The sequence below is a fragment of the Battus philenor genome, unplaced genomic scaffold (genome assembly GCF_028537555.1).
Source record: "Battus philenor isolate CCGP_79_NKW_IND1 unplaced genomic scaffold, ilBatPhil1.0.hap1 SCAF_9, whole genome shotgun sequence".
NCBI classification, from domain to species: Eukaryota; Metazoa; Arthropoda; class Insecta; order Lepidoptera; family Papilionidae; genus Battus; species Battus philenor.
The window spans coordinates 6,470,478-6,492,016 of NW_027181759.1; the positions used below are offsets into that span (position 1 = coordinate 6,470,478).

Below are 21,539 nucleotides of genomic sequence, written 5' to 3' on the forward strand. Positions count from 1 at the left end.
GTTTAAATTGGATCAATAATGCCGCATAACATATAGTAATTTAAAATTTATATAATTAATATGTATAATAAATTTATTCTTTTGAATCATTGTCAAAATGATTACTAAAAACATGAGGATTTCCTATTGTATGAGTTTTATTTATCTGTAGTCCTAAAGTTTTTTATCTGTCAATCTCGGTCATTTATTTTGGTTTTACTTTTTGACAAATTTGCTTATGGCGTAAATAAATGTTATAAATCAATTACAAAACCAGCATTATATTTTTAAAATACATTTTATTATGCCTAATGGTCGAGCGGTTTTGTTGTTACGTCGTTTGTCGACGGGCGATAGTAAATTAAAGAATCTAAATATAAATCAAAGTGCGAATAAGGAAACAGTGACAAACCCGGTTTGTCTAAATAAAGATTTCAACACAAGTAAAAGGTAAGATTACCTATGATCAATTTTTTTGGATAAATGAATTTTTATAGATAAATATAAATTATTATCAGCTATTTTTAAGATCGGATTTATTAGGAAACAAACAATAATTGATTTGTCTGCAGTCTCGTGACCTTGTTTTGATATCAGTTATTGTTTATTTATACAAACTAATGCGGAAGTAAATATTTTTATTAATGGTTTAAGGACTATAATGGAGTAAAATGAATTGGATTATTTGAACCATGATGTTACCTAACATAATAACTCTTATGGATATTTAAATAGAATATATTTATTATGTATAATAATAGTAACCTAAATTTCTAAAACTATAAAATACTTCCTAGTATTAACATTGTGTTCCTACACAATGTTATAACTTCATTTGTACTTCATTTTTACATATAGCGTTCTAAAAAATATTAATAGATGTGATCCTACACAATTCAGTGTCATTTAGAAGGCAACAGCTTTCATTTGCCGCTACCTCCTTTCTCCCTTGTACTGCTTCACAGACATGCTATTTTCAATCCATATTTAATCAAAGGGTAAGGGAGGTTAAGACTAAATAAGTGTTAGTAATTTTAACATACAGATATACAAAATGCCTTTGATTAGACACAAATAACACTTTTTTATGAACACAAATCATTTTAACTATTCTTTATACATATCAAGCTGTATAGGCAACTATGTCAATCTTTGGCCTCTGTCTCATATTTGTAGGGACTGTTCTACAAATTTAGTATTAATATCTAATAGTTAACCAGTTATAGCTAAAAAAGTATTAGCAATATTGTAAAACAGGGAATATTGATAGTCTAATGCAATGTTGGTTGGATTTTCAAACTCCTTAAAAATGATCATATCTTTTATTACAACAATAATTGTCCTAAAACATGTATATATTAGGAAATTTAAGGCAAGGTTTGTCATATCGCACTTAGGACACTGTTATACCAACAAAAATTTATGTATAAAGATTGCCTACCATTGATAACACAACCAAGTTGTGAAACCATGGAAGCACTGCATACAAACTACTCTAGAGAAAGAGAAGAGTAGCAATTGCCAAACTAAAACTCTATTTTAAGGAATAGTTCACAGAAAAGCAAGCACATCCTTCACATTTCACACTTCACCTTTTCAACTAAAGGACGCCCACTGCAAGGCATAAACCCTGCCCAAAGATTGCAATAATCACCGATTTTGTGCTGCCCGCATCCAGCGATTTCCCACAAACTTAATCACATTGTAGGTCCACCTATTGAGAGTCCTACCCACAACACATATTTTTAGCCCCAGAAAACATATTGCATGGAAAGAGAAAGGCTTAAAGGAGTGTATCAAAGTAAACAAAAGTTTGAGAAGCCTATATCTAAGAGATATTTAAAGTTCTCTTTGCTTTTACTACAAATCCAATAAGGCAATAACATTTCTATTTTCAGATTAACTACATTTGGAAATAATTTGGGTGCTGTTAAATTGACTAGAAGCTATAGTGAAAACATTATAAGAATATCTAATTCAAATATTGATTGTAATAAAGCTGAGATGCCAAAACACTCTAATAAACTCATAACTGAAAAGTCACCATATTTGCTTCAACATGCACATAATCCTGTACAGTGGTATCCTTGGTGTGAGGAAGCCATACAAAAGGCTAAGAAAGAAAATAAACTCATATTTCTCTCTGTTGGGTACTCCACTTGTCATTGGTGTCATGTGATGGAAAAAGAATCATTTGAGAATGAAGATGTGGCTAAGGTAATGAATGAGTATTACATTAACATTAAAGTAGACAGAGAAGAGCGTCCTGATATAGATCGTGTTTACATGCTGTTTGTAATGGCGACTACTGGTAGTGGCGGTTGGCCGATGTCTGTTTTTCTCACACCAGATTTAAAACCTGTTACTGGAGGAACATATTTCCCTCCAGAAGATCGATGGGGACGTCCAGGATTTAAAAATATTCTACTGTCATTAGCTAAAAAATGGAGAGAAAATAATTCTCAATTTGTTGAGGCCAGTCAAAATATTATGGAGGCATTGCAAAAAATATCTATCTCAACCGATTCAGATTCCACTCCATTAGTGCCTGGTGAGACTACTTGGAACAAATGTGTCCGCAGATATATTTCTCTTTATGAACCACATTTTGGAGGATTTGGTCTAGCTCCAAAATTTCCACAGGCATCAATATTTAACTTCCTATTTCATTATTATGCTCGTGATAAATCAGACCCTGAAGGAAAGAAATGTCTAGACATGTGTCTTTATACCCTGACTAAAATAGCTAAAGGTGGTATTCATGATCATGTCTCAAGTGGATTTGCTCGATATTCTGTTGATAATGACTGGCATGTGCCACATTTTGAGAAAATGCTCTATGATCAAGCACAGTTAATTGTTGCATACACTGATGCATACCTAGCAACTAAAGAAGAATTTTATGCAGATGTAGTACATGACATAATCAAGTATGTTAACAGAGATCTAAGACATGAGTCTGGTGGATATTACAGTGCAGAGGACGCTGATTCCTATCCCCATAAAGATGCTTCACATAAGAAAGAAGGTGCATTCTGTGTGTGGGAATATGATGAACTGAAATGTCTTCTTGATGATAAAAAAATCAATGAAATATCTTACTTTGACATATTTTGTGACTACTTCAGTGTAGAAGAAGGTGGTAATATTTCACCTGAAAGTGATCCTCATGGTGAATTGACTAACAAGAATGTTTTAATTATTTATGGCAGTAAAGAAGATACTATGTCTAAGTTCAGTATCTCCTCTGAACAATTTGATGAAGTTATTACATATTGCATTAACATACTGTATGAAGAGCGTCAAAAGAGACCACGCCCACACTTAGACACTAAGATGCTTTGTTCTTGGAATGGGCTGATTATTGCTGGATTGGCACAAGCAGGACAAGGGTTGGGTGAGAAGAGCTTTGTGGATGATGCCATCAAAACTGCTAACTTTATAAAGACACACCTCTATGATTCATCTAATAAGACACTTATTCATTCATGTTACAGGGCAGAAGATGGATCTGTTGCACAAATGTAAGAAATATTGTTATTAAAATTAGCTTTATTTTGGATCAATAATCTCTTTTACTTAACATAAAGCGGTATAGTTCATTTATTGCGGAATTTATTGGAATATGATTAATATATAAAAAAATGTATTATTATGATGAGACTTAAATTTTTACAAGCATGTTTAATTAAAATCTTTAAACTTGTGTATGTCTTAGTTTTGTTGGCTCTGATAATATTATTATCCAGAAGTTTACAGAACACAACATTGATTAAAAAATTAACAAAACTAAAAGAATCAATAGATAATTTGTCTCCTAATGAAATATCATTTTTATTTTATCTTTTTGCATATTTGAATCTTCAAATCCTGTTCTATGTAAATTCTATGTAATGTGGCGAATGAATGTAACAGAATATCATTGAATATAATTCTCTGCAAGTTTTATTGTAATCACTGCATGATGAGCTGTTTTGCTTTTTCAATTACTAGGAGGAATGTGTCCTTAGTATCATGATGCTATTTAAACAGTCTAGATTAGTGTTTCCCAAAATAGAGCGTACGGCCCAACGGGGGGGGGGGGGGGTTAAGAATTAACATGAACCCTTCGCAATTTTCTAAATAGTAACTTAAATTATTAACGTTTTTTTTTGGGTTTCAAAATATCAATTATGTTATTAGAGTCCACAAGTGAACTTTTCAGGGTTTCCCTGCGTGTCTCTTGTCGCAGGAATATTGTATCTTTTAAAGTCGCTAAATAACAACGTTTTTGCACAAAAGTTTCCTAAAAATGTAAATTCAACTTTATTTTTAACATCAATGTCGTAATATTTTTTTAATGGTCTGCCAATTTATATGTATAAATAAATTATTTATTACGTGTTCTAGAAATATAATTCTTAGGTATTTGATTATATTTAATTTTATTTTTTAACCATTTTACTTTGTTTGTAAACTGTAAAACTATTAATAATATTAAAAAAAAACTAATTAACTGTGCAATTTTTGTAAGTTTAGATATCTCTAATAATAGTGTCTGATATAGGAGTTCAGAAGTATTTAAATCTCTAGACTCTAGATTCTAGATCGTTTCAGTCAATTATAATTTAGATCTTCTTTTCTTATTCCTCCATGTTGATGCACTACACCCATAGCCATTTCAGTTGAGCAATTCTTTGAGTTATATTGGTAAATCTGTTTTTTCTACAGATCTCCTCTATTCTCTCTTTCACTTTTTCATCTCTTCAATTTTCTGTGTTGTTTAATAGTGCTTTAATCTCTTTTTGGAATCCAGATCCACAAGCTGAAATAGAAATATGCAAATATGCATTAATGTTAATCGAAACTCAACTGAGATTAAATTACCTTGTACAAAAACTAGTTGAAATTTTAAACATGTTGATAAACTTTGTTTTATTATTGTAACATTTCAGTACAGAGCCTATAAAGGGATTCCTGGATGACTATGCTTTCTTAATAAAAGGCTTGCTAGATTTGTATGAAGCCTCACTTGATTTACAATGGCTAAACTGGGCGCGTGAATTGCAGTACAAGCAAAACGAACTTTTCTGGGATAATGAAAAGGGAGGCTATTTCACTTGCTCTACTGAAGACAATACAGTTGTCTTAAGGCTTAAAGAAGGTAAATATTAAAATAAATGTTTCATTTATTGTAGGTAAAGAGAGATAACTTGTTGAGATAATAGGATTAATCTCAGAATCCCAGTAGGTTTTTAAAAAAACATTTTCACATATTGTATTAGATAAGGTATCTATTTTATAATGTGTCAAATTTATGATTTTAGCAATGTTTAAGTTTGCACATATTTAATAGTATTTTTATCATAATTATTAGATGTAACTGGTATAATGTGTAAATAAATACTATTAAGTAATGGGATGAGTAAACCATTCACTTGCCATATAAGATGTTAAAAAGAATAAACTGGTATCTACTAATTTACACTTGATCTATGTGGAAGGTTAGGGCATATATATTTTAACAGAAAACAAGTGTTGTTAGGTGGAAAAAAAAGTTGACATTAATAATTACGATAATTTATGACACGCCAGCATATCAAGTCAACTAATGGTTTGCATCATAACTTTCCTCCTAAATTTACACAATTCTTAATTTTTTTTCTTTGAATAATTTAAGTAATGTATTATATTTCTATGACTCAAGTTTTCGGTGATAATAAATTCAACTAAATCTAAAAACCTAATGTTTATTTAATCTAGAAGCAGACTTGTTTCTCTTGAGTATATATTTATGAAGCTCTATTTTAATCAGTTTGGCTGGACTGATTTACCCGGAGATGTTAGGACCTGGAATTCTTCACAAGGACCAGTTTCATCACAAATGACCTTACATCATCGCAAACCATTTTCTTTTTGGCCCCCGCTATTGGGGACATCTTGTTCCACCCTCTATTTTGTTGGGAACAGAGTTTTGGCAGGGCAATAATATTTAATACATATCTAATAATAATACAGTTTCTTAACTCTTCTTTCGCTCTTTAACATTTGCTCTATTACATTTTTCATTTATCTTTATTCCTTTTATTCTTCACCTTCCATCCTATCCTCAGTCACTACAGTCTAGGTCTATTTTATTGTTACAGTGTATTACATTTTTACTTAGATTATTTATATATCTACAGTTTTAACTTCAGTTTCTTTTGTTTGTTATTTTACATACATTTTGTTTTATTTATATTTTCTTAGTTTAATATGTATTCACATATACATTATTAATGATTATTATTATTATTTACTAGTAGCCCACCGTTTTAATCTAGGTTTTATTTCTTCATAATATTTTCTACGACCAGCAGAAACTGAGGAAGGGTTTCCTGCTTTCTTCATCTGCTATTATGGAGGCAATTCTCGCCTCCTCAATTTTTATACCAACTCGCCATTCGGTCTCGATTCGAGCCCTCCCCGAATGCGGGACAGTCAGCAACCAGGTGGATCACGATCGCGCTCACACCTGGTTTACAGAAGCACAAGGGGTTTTCCCTGAGCTTGAACCGGTGAAGGTACTCAGAGAACCCCCGTGCCCCGTGAAGAAGAGCTGGACCAAGACCGCGTCCACCCTGATGCTGCGGAGCACACAATAGACTGCGAAGGCGTCCGTACCTTCCACATACTTCCTATTCCATTCGTCAAGCGTTCTCAGTCTAAACTGTCGCTTGACGAATGAGATGGGGCATTCCTCTTAATCTGATCTTCTTTTACACTTCAGGGCCGCGTCCTTAGCCAATAGATTCGATCTCTCATTCCCCTCCGAGCGGCTTCCACACCTTCCTCCAGGCAGGAGAATTCCATACCAAACTGCCCAAACGGGTGTGGAGGTCTCAGGTCGAGGCACACCATTGTAGCTTTTCAGACTCCCAATTTAGTATGGAAAGGTCATAAGCTAAAGGTTTTATAATTATATTTTGGTAGATCAAGATGGGGCCGAGCCTTCTGGCAACAGCGTCGCATGTCATAACCTGCAGCGGTTGGCAGCCTACGCCGACAAAAGCGCGGCACCAGAAGGCGGGGAGCTGGAGAGAGACCTGGCTAAACGTTTGCTGCTCGCCTTCGCCCGCCGCCTTGAAGACTCGCCGACAGCCCTACCCGCGATGATGTCCGCCCTCATGTTCTATAACGACTCACCTACACAGGTTTGTCTCATGACCAAAGTATAACTAGATTGTGGAATTATCTATCGCCAGTGCTGTTTTCAAAGGGTAATAGCGCTACTGAAACAGCTGTACCATGCGTTGTGTATCCGGTAAAACGAGTGTTGGAGGAGGGGTGTACCCACCGCTCCGTTATGTCGAACCTTCATGCGCCTATTCAAAGCTGCTACATTTGGAAACACAGATGTATTTTTTGCTTTCTTAAAGCTTAAAAACTTAGCTTTTCATAAAAATCACCAAAATGTACAAAATTTTTATTTAAAATTTTTTCCGATTTAAAGTATCGCGAATTGTGCTCGTCGTAATTCCTACGATTTGCGTGCAGTAGCTTAACAGCTCCGCTTGTTGCAATCTGCTGCATTAAAGTACACAGACTGTCTCAAGGTACTGGCGGCTTTACTCGGAGACCAAGAACTAAATGTAATTGTTGCACATTTGCCGTTGATGATAGATTTATTGTATTTGCGTTTCTATGAAATCACCATTTGACCGGCGTTGATGTGCAACAGGAGCTTCAACAAGTTAGCATGTGTATAGTAAAAAGAGGCTTGAGAGAAGCGAACCTCCCACCAAAACGGGCAGCAAAAGGCCCTGAATTGGCGAAAAGACACTGGCAAGCTTGACTTCCATTCGCTCCGAAGAGTCTCCATTGGAGCATCGACCAATGGCACACGGTCATATTCACTGACGAATGTAGAATGTTTTTTCGTGGCAGTGCTATTTCAGAAAAACAATTGCTTATGGGTGTGGCTCCAGCACGTGTGAACTGGGAATTCGTTTAACCGAAAAACAAAGCTCTTTTCAGTTCTTGGACGAGGTCAAAGTAGTAGGAGTGACGGCTGACCGATAAATCACAGATGTTGGCTCGTATTATGTCGTTCCGTATGCCGGATTAATAAGTGATAACTTTGTAATGTTACGTTGTATATAAGTGTTAAGGTTTGGAATGTTGCGTGTGCACAGGTGCTGATATCAGGCGGGTGCGCCGACCCGCGCACGTTGGAGCTGGTGCGTGCGGTGCGCACGCGGCTGGTGGCGGGCCGCGTGTTGGCCGTGGCCGATCCCGCCGCTGACTCGCCCGCCGGTATGTCCGATATACGTGAGTTCGCTCATGTCTCGTTTTTTATGTCTCATATCATCATCTCATCGCTCGATTCGGTCAAATTGTAGTATGAAGCGGTTCCAAGAAGCTTCCCCACTTTAAAAGAGGTTTTAGAGCGCACTCTGCTCCCGCGCACGTGAGCAGTGTGAGGTCCAAACAAACATAATCATTATCATGATTTTTAACATAAAAAGTCGTCGGCTGGACTTAGGTCAAACGTGTATAGCTTGTTTAGTGACAAATAAGCTATAAATATACCTCCTTAAAGCTTTTACACCTTTTTCCAATCACCTAGTATAAAACGATCACTCTGAAATATTACACTAATTTATATTTTGTTGTAGAATGTAGACTAGTCAATGCCGCGCTTTGCGAGTTTTTTTTATAATTTTCTCAGAGGTCAACAGTTTTGTTTCTAATCGCGCTATAGCACCAAAACTCGGGGATTCCCTTCTTGTATATTCTATATATTTAATAGTTTTATTTTATTTTAATTGAATACGTTTTTATGTTTTTTTTTGTATGTGGATAATACAATTTTATTTTAGTTTGTTTTTTAAATATTTACTTTGTCCAATTTTCTTTTTAAAAAGTAGTATTTTCTAAACCCTAGAACCTACCTTCGTTCTTTACATGGTTTGCTATAGAAAATCTTAATTCACTTTGCATCGTGTTTTTTGAAACGTAACCACGACGCAAAGTGAGGTATTGGTGTGACTTTTGGCAGTATGAAGTCTGCAGGGGCAGAATGTAAATTCGAATTTTGAAGACGCTTTTTCTTATTATATTATCAATATATTATTTTTATTTTGATTTTTTAACATGGTGTAACATACATTATTTGAAATCAAATATAGCTCATATTTGATGTCAAATGATGTATGCGATTCATGCACTATTTTAAAGTATACACCTATTTCCAAGTACCCTGTATATTGCTCTACCAATTTCTTTACTATTAGAAATTAAAGTTAAAACTCAGTTATCTATTTATTTAAGTCAGTCAGATAATTGTTTAATTTGTAAATTATCAACGACATGAGGAAAATACTTTTCAAAAATTTCGAAAAGATGTACAGTAATTTTATGAATTTTTACAGGTTTATGTACATATTATTTATTTATTAATCTTTATTGTCAAATTAAAGTTGAAAAGTGGACTTCTCCGGTAAGCATTTTATTATATCAATCATAACATGAAAGAGTGAAATACAGTTGAATGTTATCAGCTTAAATAGCATAGCACTCAGCGTCTTCTGACGCGATCTTAAAAATGTAGTCTGTCTTGAATATGGACGGCTCTCACTACGCTTACCGGTCCGCGGCGTTCACACCAGAACTTTAAGACTTCAGTGAATATCTCTTCTGAAAATTATGTGGACTGCTTATAGCCATTTCATCACTTAATATTTCAACAACTTTATCCCATTTTTTAAATTTTATTTAGATGATTAATTTGCTTCTCGTCTTACCACAGTGCTAAGCTGGATTCGGTCATCAGGCGACGTGCCCACGGCTTACGTTTGCCGGCGCTATGCTTGCTCGTTGCCCGTCACCGACGTCAAGCAACTCGAGAGCCTGCTCGACGAGCCAGCCAAACCCCCGCCACAGGAGAATTCCTCGTGAATCATACCTTAACAGGTTGACCCATCATCATGTCAGCTGATCGTCATTATCATGTCAGCTGAAACATCACCATGTTAGCTGATCATCATCATCGTGTTGGCTGCTCATCATCATCATTTCAGCTGATCATCGTCGACGTGTCGGTTGATCATCGTCATGTGAGCGCATCATCATCGTGTCGGCTGATCATCATCATGTCAGCTGCCCACATCCAACGATGTTGATTATGTCGTCGGTCCATATATTGGTTTGGTTGTCCGTACACCTTACATCCCTGATGATTAAACTATTTCAATATCTGACGTTTGATTTGGCATACCGGATTTTGCTAATATATATAAAACTGTTGGAGCACCGTGCGTTAAGATAACGCTGTACAAAACCAAACTCTACCTGTCTTTTCTGATGTGCCAAATCAACCGCCGAGTAATATACAATATCTTACGACTATTCTTTGAAACACAATAACAAATATGCTATTAACATTTATGTTTAAAAACTTACACTATTACTGTAGTCCCGAATGTTTATTTGCAATAACAATTATGTAATTTAACAGAGTTATTTAGGAAAGCTTTGGTCTAGTAGATATTACAAGTATATTACTCCGAGTAACCTATTATTATCAAACTTAACATACTGTATTGACAATTGAAGTAAAACACCGAGACAACGCATTGTGATAGTTTTGACGAAATATTTCATTTTTACTATTTAACACGATAATGACTAATTCCTATAAGCATAAAGGATTTCGCAGCAATTATGTGAAGTGAAACAATAATGAAATATGTTTGGTACTGTAAGGTCTCGTTTTATGTGCGTGGACATAGTTTAAAAAAAGCACATATAAAAAATTCGCAAAAAAGACTGCCTTAAAGAGCAAGGATACGCCACGTAATTTTCTGTAACTATATAAAACAAACAATGAGTGAAAATTAATTAAAAACCGCATAAATACTTTGAAGTGCTGTTTAACTTTACTTTAAAAGTTCGAGAGAAATTCTAATAAAAACTTGTATTTAAACATTTTAATTCATTGAAATAATAATATAGTTTTACATTTTTTAACCATTATCGATATCTGATAATGGTTTGCACCGACTTTCATCACCGGGATATTTTAAACTTATTATAAAAATAAACTAAACACCGCAAAAAATAAATCTGATTATAAAACAGTTTATACTTTTCAATGCGAAACTTAGAATGTTGTAACAGACTTGTCTATGGTATACGGGGACTACCCAAATTGTAAATGCTAAAAATAAATCGTTGAAAATAAATAAAACGTAAACATAAATCATCTGAAAGTGAAGAGTTAAGGAAGATCTAGCTGTTCTTTACATTCGCAAACGTTAAATGTCGGTAAAACAAGAGGAGGAGTCGGAGTGAGCTCTAGGCGTTTCTCGATTTTTGAAGACTGTCTATATGTGGGCTTCTAACAAGCATATGTTTGTCCGTGTAAGTTTTGGATGAAATTCAAACCGCATAAAGAACCTAAAAAGAGACCTTACAAAACTTGTTTCAATTTAAAATTATTTATTTTATAATTGAATTGAGCTTGACCTCTAAAGAAAATCATTACTAACTTATTATTTTAGAAAGTTCATATTACTATTCTCTTACCAGCAATTTTTACTATGTAGTTGTATTCGAAACAAATTTGTAGTAGAACGCCTTAGTATGCCTTGTAATCTCGTAGGTTAGTAGTATACAATTAAATTCTCGTTCTCTCTTTTAGAAATAATACATAACGGATCTTGGTAAATATGCTTATAGTTTAGCCATTATTACAGATCTTAAACGCACGCCAATATTTATTTTATTATATGTACGATACTGATTACATCTGTTTGCTTTGACATGTGAAGACCTATGTTAAATAATTTCTCAATTATAGAGTTTATTTATTGTTACAAGCTTCGACTTTCCTTCCTTTAGTCAGTAATATATAAATCAAGTCACTAATATCACTATACCCTACTTTACTATAAAGTATACCACTCAAGCAATTATTTAAGCTTATAAATGTGCTCCACTAAGTGGTCATAAAATTTTTTAGTCTGATTATAATGTGATAGACAAAACGAGATAAATAACAATTAACTGTGTTTTGCAAAAAGATTAGAAATGTAATGCGAAGCAATACTCAAATACATATATTTTGTTGTTTTTAATGTAGACATTGTTGACGTTGCTATATAAAAGTTTTACGTTTACATATATGAACAAAAAAACATTTAGAAGCCTACACAAATGGTATGCATTAAAAATATAAATATTTCGTACTTAAATCAAATAGCTTTTACTACTAACATTATATTATAGTGGCAACATTTAGTTACTGTATTCTATAAAATTGTATCCAAGCAAATTTAAGATTTTAATTTTGTTTTTATGTACAGCTTTTTAGTTTTTACTAGTTAAATTATTTGTGATATGTTATATTGGATAGCAATAATAAAGAGTTTTAGAAATAAAACAGTTTTGTTATTTTAATTATATTTATTTCTATTATTAAGGTTTGATACAAGACATGTATGACATTTTAGAGGGATAAATTGAAACAGTGAACATTTATTACAGCAATCACTATATATGATATGGAAATACAAACACCGAGATACACGATTATTCTTATTCATATATTGTAATTACGATATTGGATATTAAATCTATTAATGACATTTTGAAATATATCTGCACATATGCGCGTCGTTTCTCTATAAGTATACTTAGAACGGTAGTACATGTTGATTCTAACACCGAGTGATTATATCTATGAAAATTATAATTACCAAAAATATCATACTCTCACAATAACGGCATCTATGAGACTTAATGAATAGGCTCGGATCTAGGTTGCTAAATTAGAAGTAAATGCAAAGTAAACCTCAGATACATCAGCACATTGGAAGAAAGAATAATTTTAGATTAATAAAGTGTCAAAATAAAATCGATACTTTAGATTTACTAGCGTAGAGTTCTTGAGAAGACTAATTCATTTAGCCTCATTAATCGCATAATAAATTATGATGGTACTTTACCGTTAGAGGACGTAAACAAAAATGGATAAATAATATGTAATTCCTCCAAATTGCTAATAAAACAGACATACCCTCTTTGTTTTGAGACATGTTCGCCATTTTCCGAATTCATTAATACATTCATTAGTACAATTTTATATACCATTTTTTATAGATGAAAAAGAATTGAAGAAATTGTCTCCTTTTTTAAGAGAAAAAAAAGTATATTGGCTAAGAGAGAAACATTGAATTAGAATAATTTGGTTAGGTTATAGAGACAAATACTAATAAACAAAACAGTTTGAGCCAAAAATGCTTATTATAAACGGAAAGAAGCAAAAGTTTCCCACGCATTTGGTTCATTACTAGAGAAACTTGCGCGCCCGGCTAACGCTAAAGTAACAGTATTTTATAACTTAGAAGTAACATTGAATTCATTGTAATAATTTCATAATTTTTTTTAAAATCGGAGTCCATTATAAAATTCAAATAATTGCGATAAAAATATTGACGGGTAAATTGTATTAAAAATCAAAATTCAACCATACTATAACTAATATCAGGAAGGTAAAATTATTAATACTAACTACATTTAAAACAAATGTTATAAATATTAAATATCACATTAAGCTAAATCAGTTCAGTCATACTTTATGAACTATTTAAAAACAGACCAACGCAAATTAGCGCAACGCTACTAACTGTAACATTGTTTTTATGATTTAAAAATAAAAAATCTATCAACTTGAATTTGAGTGAATCTTAATTTTCAAGTTCATAAGGTATCCGAAAAAATATAAAGTACTTCAGGATCAAAAATGCGCTTCTATGAAACAATATTCACAAATCATTTAACCATTTGTTATACAAATCTACAAAGTCAAATGCAAAAGAGATACCCAGCGAGGTAGATTGAAGTTTGTTCTGTAGGATGTAGGATACCCGATTAAATTTAAAACATGCCACATCAAATATTTAATTATGTATACACTATCAACTAGATTTTTTTTTTATTTTAATCTTAATTATGTCATAAAATATACAATTTTACAAATAAAATAACGTTTGCAACATGACAAAGTAAAATCTCAACACGTAATAAATTTACGGTAGTAAAAATAATATGGAATTGATTTACACTATTGTTAAAACGTAGCAGGAAAATATAAAAAAAGGATTTGAGAATCCTTTCAGTCAAATAATATAATTTAGTCAAAACATAAGTTCACGTTAAAGCTTAAAACTAAGAAATTCACGAATAATCACCAACGCGGTGCGTTTGTTGAACGAGATTTACTTTCAAATCTACACACTAATATCACGAGAGAAAAATGACTTTTTATTTATCTTGAAGTAAACGCTTTGAGGGTCGATATGAAATAAAGCAAAATCCAAATACGACGACGTAAACACCTATTACATACGACACCAAGACATAGGGGACAGTGGCCTGGTAGAGGTGAACCAATTTAAGAAACGTCGCATTCATACTCCAGGACAGTCTTGTGGTAGAAAAGAAGATATCTGTAAAATAAAAAATTTACTTTGTTAACGACATTAAAACATTGTAATATAAATAAAATTCACCAAAAATCAATTTATATCAACTAATCTTTAATCAAAAAATCAATAAATTAAAAATGAACAAAAGAAATTTCTTGAGCACAGTGTGGTAACAAGTGGAATGGGTAATTTTTAAATTCAAATATAAAATAAATGCATATGGTTGTCTGAAGAAAAAACACTGCACTAAGACCCGCCTTTTATACCTTTTTGTACTTTTACATGTAATCTCCCATTTTATCTTGTTGCACAATAGAATTAATAAATGAAGTAAATTAGTAACAGTCATATACTCGTATGAGCTCAATGTTGGCAAAAAACCCAAATCCTCTTCATCTATACATTCTGTAGACATGATTAATACTCGAAGAAGGCTGATCTTATTCTTATATAAATTAGGTTAAACACGAACTATAACCATACCATTGCAATTGCACTGTAGAGATACCCCCGGTAGTTTTAGCACCAGGACGATTTGTAAGCACCATTATTAAAGAAAAGTCAAAAAGTTACAACAAATAAAAAGGTTTGATGAAAAACTATTCAAATGACCCTGCCACTATGCATGTATAGTATTTAGATGGTTACTTCTCAATAAATCTAGACATAATGTTGATTTATGCTCCAAAACTTGAATTTTTGATTAATAAATATTGAGGGACATGTGATACACGAAATTAAAATAAACGAGTAATGCCTAAATTTCGTCAAAAAAAATTAAAAGTCCATGGGTCAAAGTGTATGTATATAATAAAAAAGTTCCACAATACACCTTATCCATTCCTTTTCTTAGTATTAAATCCAAAATTAATACTATTAAAGTGAATCTTTTTTAAGCATTCAAGAGTTTTTAGTTGATTAAAATGTAGGGAACTGTTTCTTGACTCCATTTACATAGTTGATATTATAGTGAATACTTGAAACATTGTCAAATTTTATTTAGAACAACGGTTGAATTTCTGGCTCGTTCTTCTTAATATATCACTATTTCGAGCTTACTACTTATAACGTTGAAATACTCGACGATTCAACTCGACGATTGCTTGAATAAAAATATTTAAAATTTCAATTTGAAAATTTGTGGTAAAATTTGATGTTAGTACATACCCCTCACTGTCCAAGACCTCACGTAATGATGCCCTTGTAATCATGTGATCGTCACACTTGAACCAGCTGCCCTTCATCTGCCGTACGTATGCGGTGTAGTGTCCCGCGTCCAGCGAGCCCAGGTGGTTGACCACAGCGAACAGTGAGTAGCGGTTATCCTCAAAAATGCCATCGGGGGCATTGTTATTATCAGCTGCGCCTACGTCGACAGCGCGGCGGTGGGATGACATGAAGGGCGTCATATCCAGCTCGGCAGGAAAGGAAATGAAGGCGGAGATCTTCCTGTCAATCTGCGAGGAATGTTCGAAGCGCTTGAGGTGGAAGCTGGCAACTATGGGCAGAGTTTCAAGCGTCAGCTGCTTGGTGGACTCGCGGTAGGCGCGGCAGTTGGAGCACTTTATCTTGGCGCCGGAGCCAAGATGCTCGGCGCGCGTGAACCGCTCGAGGCAGGCCTGAAGGGATCCGGGCCCTGCGACGTCCAGACTGATGTCCCAGAACGGGTCGATTGTGGTGGACACACCCGAGCAGGACGTACAAACCACGTCGCTCTGTAGACCGCCCGTGAAGATCTGATCTATGATGCAGTTGCACCGACCATTCTCTTTTTTTTCGACGACATCCACTCCGTTCATGCAGTGCCTAAGAACAAACCACTAATTAATTTACTATTACTGCTACCGTTTCAAGAAAACACTGGATGCAAGCTGCTTTAATCAAGTCTTTAGTGGGGGGCGGAGTATTTCCAACAATGGATGTCATAAGGCTGAAATGATATGTATCACACATATTTATTGTTAAAAGTAATATATATGTTTTTCTTGAAGAAATGTAAGTAAAAACCGGTAAACAAACCAATAACATACAGGCTGATTGTTTAAGTGTAAAATCTTTACAGAGGTGTATAGCTACCCAAAAATCTATTTTTTCAGAAATAATAAAAAACTTTATAGTAATAATAGATTATTTAAATTAATGTACCATTTATCAGGGTGGTTACTTTACATACAGTGATTCCATCATATACACGTAAAAGCTTTAAAGCTTTTTGAAAATGAGTTATACATTCACCCCTTTATAGCTTTTACACCTATATGTATTGTAAATATAAAGTTAGTTTATCAACATACAAAAATATAAATAAACTAGAAGAATACAGAGCACTGGTAACTAAAAGTATATATATTCACCCCCTTAAAACTTTTGCAACTATATGCCCTATTTTATAAATTCATACAAAAAGCAGATTATGACCTGTGTAGAACATCGAGTGTGGCGATAAAGAACTCATGAGCATCCTGTTGCTCGTAGCCGGCGAGATGACGAGCGTGAGTCCAGATCAAGTGCAGTAGTCTGTGCAGCGTTAGAGGGGTCTTAGCCCCGGAGTAGAACTCCTGAAGCAACACACAAATAAAAATACCAATTGAAATAATCTAGTTATTTTCTTTTTATAACGTCTTTTTTCTTCCAAACTAAATAATGTAATTAAAGAATTATTTAACAGCTTTTTAGAAAACGTCAAGCGATTTTTGATTTGTGTTGGGAGTCCACTCTAGGAGAATCGACAGTAGACTCCGTTGCCGTGACAAAAAAATAGGACTTTCGTATTCGTAAGCGAAGAAAATTTATCTAATTTCGATATTTAAGCACTGCGACTGTTGTTAAATCTTGCATATTCCACATTCCGAAATATAATATTGTCCTTAATATTAAGTGTAATATTTAGATTCCAAATCTTGAAACGCGCGCACCATTGAGCAACAATTAATTTTACTCGCTGTTCTAGACATTTAAATTTGATTGGAACTTGGAATTGCAATTGGAACTGCAAGATCGCGGAGGTGGTCATCTGGAATCAGTTGAATCTTGAAAGTTTATTATGAGAAAATGCATGAAACTCTCTGTTTTAATATAACCTATAATTTATGCATAAACATTTCGGCTATATTTCAAATTAGCTCATTAATTATGAATGGATAGATAATATAAGAAAATGTATTTTACAATTAGCAATGTTACCTGGAATAATTTAGACACCTCGCAAACGAGACATTTGCCGGAGCCCTGCGCCTTGCATTTGTGCTTTTCACCCAAAAAGTAATCGCGCAATAGCGGCGTATGTATAAGCGCCTAGGACAAAAATGTTTTGGTGAAATTTTATTCACTATAAATGTTACGTAGATGCAATCTATGTAAATAAGGTTATTAATATCAATATCTTGTAAGCAAACTTATATTGTTCATTAATTGTAATTGCATATTGAATTTAAATTAATCCTAAACTCAATAGTTGCTTTATATCTTTTTATAAACTAAGTTATACACTAGATCTATTTCTTTATAAATTTTTCAATAGACGTAATCCACGTCACCTGTAAAGATTAATCTTAAGCTAGAATGGCTGAAACTTAATATACACTTAGAATATCAAAAACAGTCAAAATGTGTGCAATGCATAAAGAAGTATTTTTTTATATTTATTACATTCATATAACAAGTTAATGGTAAATATTAAAAATACAAAATATGTAAGAAATTGCGTGAATATATTATATTATTATACATAATGGTTTTTCCAGTTGGAATTAAAAAGCAGTCAAAATGGCTTCCGTAAGCAATCTAATGTCAAACAATAAAGGAGTGGCGCAATAAAGTCAGCCATGAGTCCAAGTTCTGAAAAAAATATATTCATGAAAGAGAATAACGACAACATCGCATCTAAATGGAAAACAGTTTCATGTAATCGATCCAGTCTCTCACGAATGCGCTGTTGCGTCGTTAATATTTTAAAGGTCGAAAGTCCCAGCAATTTTATAAGTATTGATTTTAACGTAGTGCTGACGCACGCGGTCGCTCTGAAAACTTATTGTCATTGCAATATGAAATATTTCCACCATTTTGAAAGTTGTTTACGAATTCATAATTTTGCCTAATATTTAAATTATTTTATATAATATAGATAATAAATAATCTACAGTTTTACATTCGATTATATACACTGAAAGCAATACTTCGCATTGTTATCATGTATTCTATAAATTGTATTTAAAACACTTTTCAAAATCTCATTTTTCACAATAAGAATTATCAATAAAATAAGACTGTTTTTTACAATAAATTTTAAATATGAAATAAGTAGGATAAATTTTTGAAGGGATATTAACTCCGAGATGTCGTGGGGGCTACATAACTATTGCCCTAATCGTAATTATTGGTCAATGAGTTATAAAAGACATTAAAATTGTTTTTTACAGAGATATATCAGTGTTAATAAAAATAAAAACAAAAAACAAGACATCTATTCCATAAAAAAAGAAATCAATGGAAGTAAATTGTATTTATTAAATATTTCAGAAAGTAAAACACTAGACTATTTTTTCTGTTAGTGCTTTGAACTTATTTATGTTGACTGAATTTTTTTTATATTTAAACTATTTGTGTAATTTTGATTTATTTGAGAGAATAACAGTTATTAAGTATTACAAGCAAATTATATTTTACCAGTGTCAATAATAATAATTATAATTATTCTATGAACATATTTATAAATTTTATTACATAAAAATATATAGAATTGCATATACAATAGGTTTCACAAGGATAATTCATAATACCTGAACAATGCAGTTCATGAAGCATGTGGAGCCGAGATTCTGCAGGCCTCTAAGACCAATTGTTGTATGAGGGCTAATAAGTCGTCGTTTCCGAAGGCGACGAAGCGCCATTGCCTCATTGTTGTTAGGCAACCACGGTGTAAATGGCACATTGATTCCAAGTGACCTTTATAAGATACATCATTTTATTAACAATTATTTTGTTAGCAAGCGAAATATAAAGGATACATCAGATCCTTGACCAAGTAAAACAATTATAAAAACCTAATGCTATTCCTGCTTGAATGAAAACTATCCCCATATTCATTGCAGGATAAATAACCCTATCATAAAGCCTTAGATAACTATATAATATTATCCAAAAAAAGGTTCACACTTCTGACAAAACTGTGTTGAACTAATTTTTGGAGACCATTAATAAATTACCTGTAGAATTTTAAACCTACACAGTGTACAATTTCATAAGCTTATAGCTATAATTTTTGAAATTTTGCACAACAAAAACAATAAATAAACATGATTATTGAAAGTATGAAAAGAAGGAAGGTACAAAATACAATATGATTAATTATCATTTCCATAACTGCAATTAATATGAAGGTCTTTGAAGGTGATAGGTGTACAATAAATTTCTATGATAAAATAAAAAATAACCAAAGTATGACCAATCATAATGTTGTAGTAAAATTATCAATAATAAATATGGTAATCTACTGAAATAATATTTTTAATTTATATGGTTTTATCAACATTCGCACAAAGTTATACTCACTTAGCTTCCTTAAGTCGGTGGGACGTAGCAATTTCAGTCAGTTCTCTATCATAAATGTAATCTTTGCATTGAGCACAGAAAATATTCCCATAGTTGAGGTCAACACAGAGAAAGTGTTTTTTTGTTCTTGAATGCTCTTGAATATGGCCAGCATAACAAGCAAAGAATATGCAGTGCAAACAGGAATGCATTCGCGGTCCAGGTTTACCACAAACGAAGCACATGCATGTTGTAGCCTATGACAAAGGTAATTAATCAGTTTACTGTAGGAAATAAAAATATCCACTTATTAAAACAAATTTTGCAATAGTTATCAAAAAAATAAATATTCCAAAAAATATAGGAATTTCAATGTTATACCCTGAAAAATAATATTAACAAAATTTTAAAACATAACTAATTAAAACATGTACAATTTTATTAAAAAAAATTATACTAATTCAAGACACTGAAATTGTTAATTTAATAAAAAATTTACAAACAAAACGTAATAGTTATATTTCTATTTATTGAATCAATTAACGAAAACAAAAATAAAGCATAACACAACAAAGAGATAACAATGGCTGAAAACAGCTGTTTGAGGTCAAAGATTACTAGTAGTCAGCTGATTGGTAAAATGCACAGTTGATAGTGGAATAAAGACATTATTCCATTATCAACTGTGCGATATTTAACTGTAAAAATCTTGGTTAATGAAATTCATGTGTATTGATAATGCAGGATCGTAGTTACCTTGTATCGTCTAGCTTCAAATGAAGTGCATGCCACAAAAAATGCATGTACTATTTTGTAAGGATTTATTCCTTTTGCTGCCTTAAAGTTACTCAAATGAATGCACCCGCCGTCATTCATTATTTTGTTTGTAAAATACTAGTGCCGGTTCAATTACGTCGTTCGTATTCTAGCCAAGTATCTAGAAAAAAAAGGATTACTTAGACTACAAACATAGATAACAAAGTATTTTATTTCATCACAATATATTTTAAAGTGAAATTATTGCGTACTAAATTAACACGTTATAGGGCGTGTTCTTTTCTCACCCTCAAAGACAAGCTCGTAATGCTTCTTTCCTCAATTACTGCAGCGAGTAATCTGTAAGCAACGAGACGAATGGTTTTAATCCAACTTCACTCTTCAGTCGCCCCTCACAACTGTGTGCACTGTGAATGCAAACGTTTGCCGGCCTGGGAAGGCTTGGGACTACCTATGCATACACAAATGTCTATGTATAATATGGTCTCTGGAAATTTTATAAACAGAATTTAACACATTTATCTACTACCATTTAAAAGAATGGTATTTTAAATACATAACGTAGTTCATTTAAGCAAATGATTTTATGAGAGACTTCATAATTTAGAGCACAGTTAAGAACGCATACAGACATATGCTGGCTATGTAATATATTGTATGATAAATGGAAAGATAACTATATTGACCATCCTCAGCTTATTCCGATGGTTTATGGGTCGTTCATTGTCATTCAAATCAATACATGAGCTTCCTCAGAAGAAAAATTCGTTCAATTTGTGTTTGACAAATTGATAATGAAGATTA

General features: G+C 32.8%; 2 protein-coding genes across 3 annotated transcripts; one reads left to right on the top strand and one right to left on the bottom strand.

Annotated features, from left to right (window-relative positions):
* The first annotated feature begins 213 nt into the window (after window positions 1-213).
* Window positions 214-9,984, top strand: LOC137931985 (spermatogenesis-associated protein 20). 2 transcript variants are annotated; one of them, XM_068775516.1, is made up of 6 exons: window positions 214-429; window positions 1,878-3,503; window positions 4,914-5,122; window positions 6,931-7,151; window positions 8,133-8,268; window positions 9,749-9,984. In XM_068775516.1, the coding sequence occupies exons 1-6, from the start codon at window positions 284-286 to the stop codon at window positions 9,895-9,897; spliced, it is 2,487 nt and encodes an 828-aa protein (XP_068631617.1). In that variant the 5' UTR covers window positions 214-283; the 3' UTR covers window positions 9,898-9,984. The 2 variants fall into 2 exon arrangements, with proteins under 2 accessions (XP_068631617.1, XP_068631618.1); XM_068775517.1 differs by having other exon boundaries at window positions 8,133-8,253.
* Window positions 9,985-12,436: 2,452 nt separating this feature from the next.
* On the bottom strand, window positions 12,437-21,412 carry not (non-stop). Its single transcript, XM_068775601.1, has 8 exons — window positions 21,023-21,412; window positions 20,715-20,895; window positions 19,980-20,215; window positions 19,208-19,373; window positions 17,613-17,723; window positions 16,848-16,987; window positions 15,597-16,235; window positions 12,437-14,450 (listed from the first exon to the last, which is right to left on the bottom strand). The coding sequence occupies exons 2-8, from the start codon at window positions 20,832-20,834 to the stop codon at window positions 14,396-14,398; spliced, it is 1,467 nt and encodes a 488-aa protein (XP_068631702.1). The 5' UTR covers window positions 20,835-20,895; window positions 21,023-21,412; the 3' UTR covers window positions 12,437-14,395.
* Window positions 21,413-21,539: the final 127 nt, after the last annotated feature.

What these genes read in the sequence shown, in the direction of transcription:
- LOC137931985 (XM_068775516.1), top strand. Translation starts at nt 284, where the DNA reads ATGCCTAATGGTCGAGCGGTTTTGTTGTTACGTCGTTTGTCGACGGGC. An exon ending in GATTTCAACACAAGTAAAAG is followed by an intron (nt 430 to 1,877) that starts GTAAGATTACCT and finishes TTCTATTTTCAG; the next exon opens with ATTAACTACATTTGGAAATA. An exon ending in GATGGATCTGTTGCACAAAT is followed by an intron (nt 3,504 to 4,913) that starts GTAAGAAATATT and finishes GTAACATTTCAG; the next exon opens with TACAGAGCCTATAAAGGGAT.
- not (XM_068775601.1), bottom strand. Translation starts at nt 20,834, where the DNA reads ATGAATGACGGCGGGTGCATTCATTTGAGTAACTTTAAGGCAGCAAAA. An exon ending in CACCGACTTAAGGAAGCTAA is followed by an intron (nt 19,374 to 19,979) that starts GTGAGTATAACT and finishes TATCTTATAAAG; the next exon opens with GTCACTTGGAATCAATGTGC. An exon ending in AGGTGTCTAAATTATTCCAG is followed by an intron (nt 16,988 to 17,612) that starts GTAACATTGCTA and finishes GTGTTGCTTCAG; the next exon opens with GAGTTCTACTCCGGGGCTAA.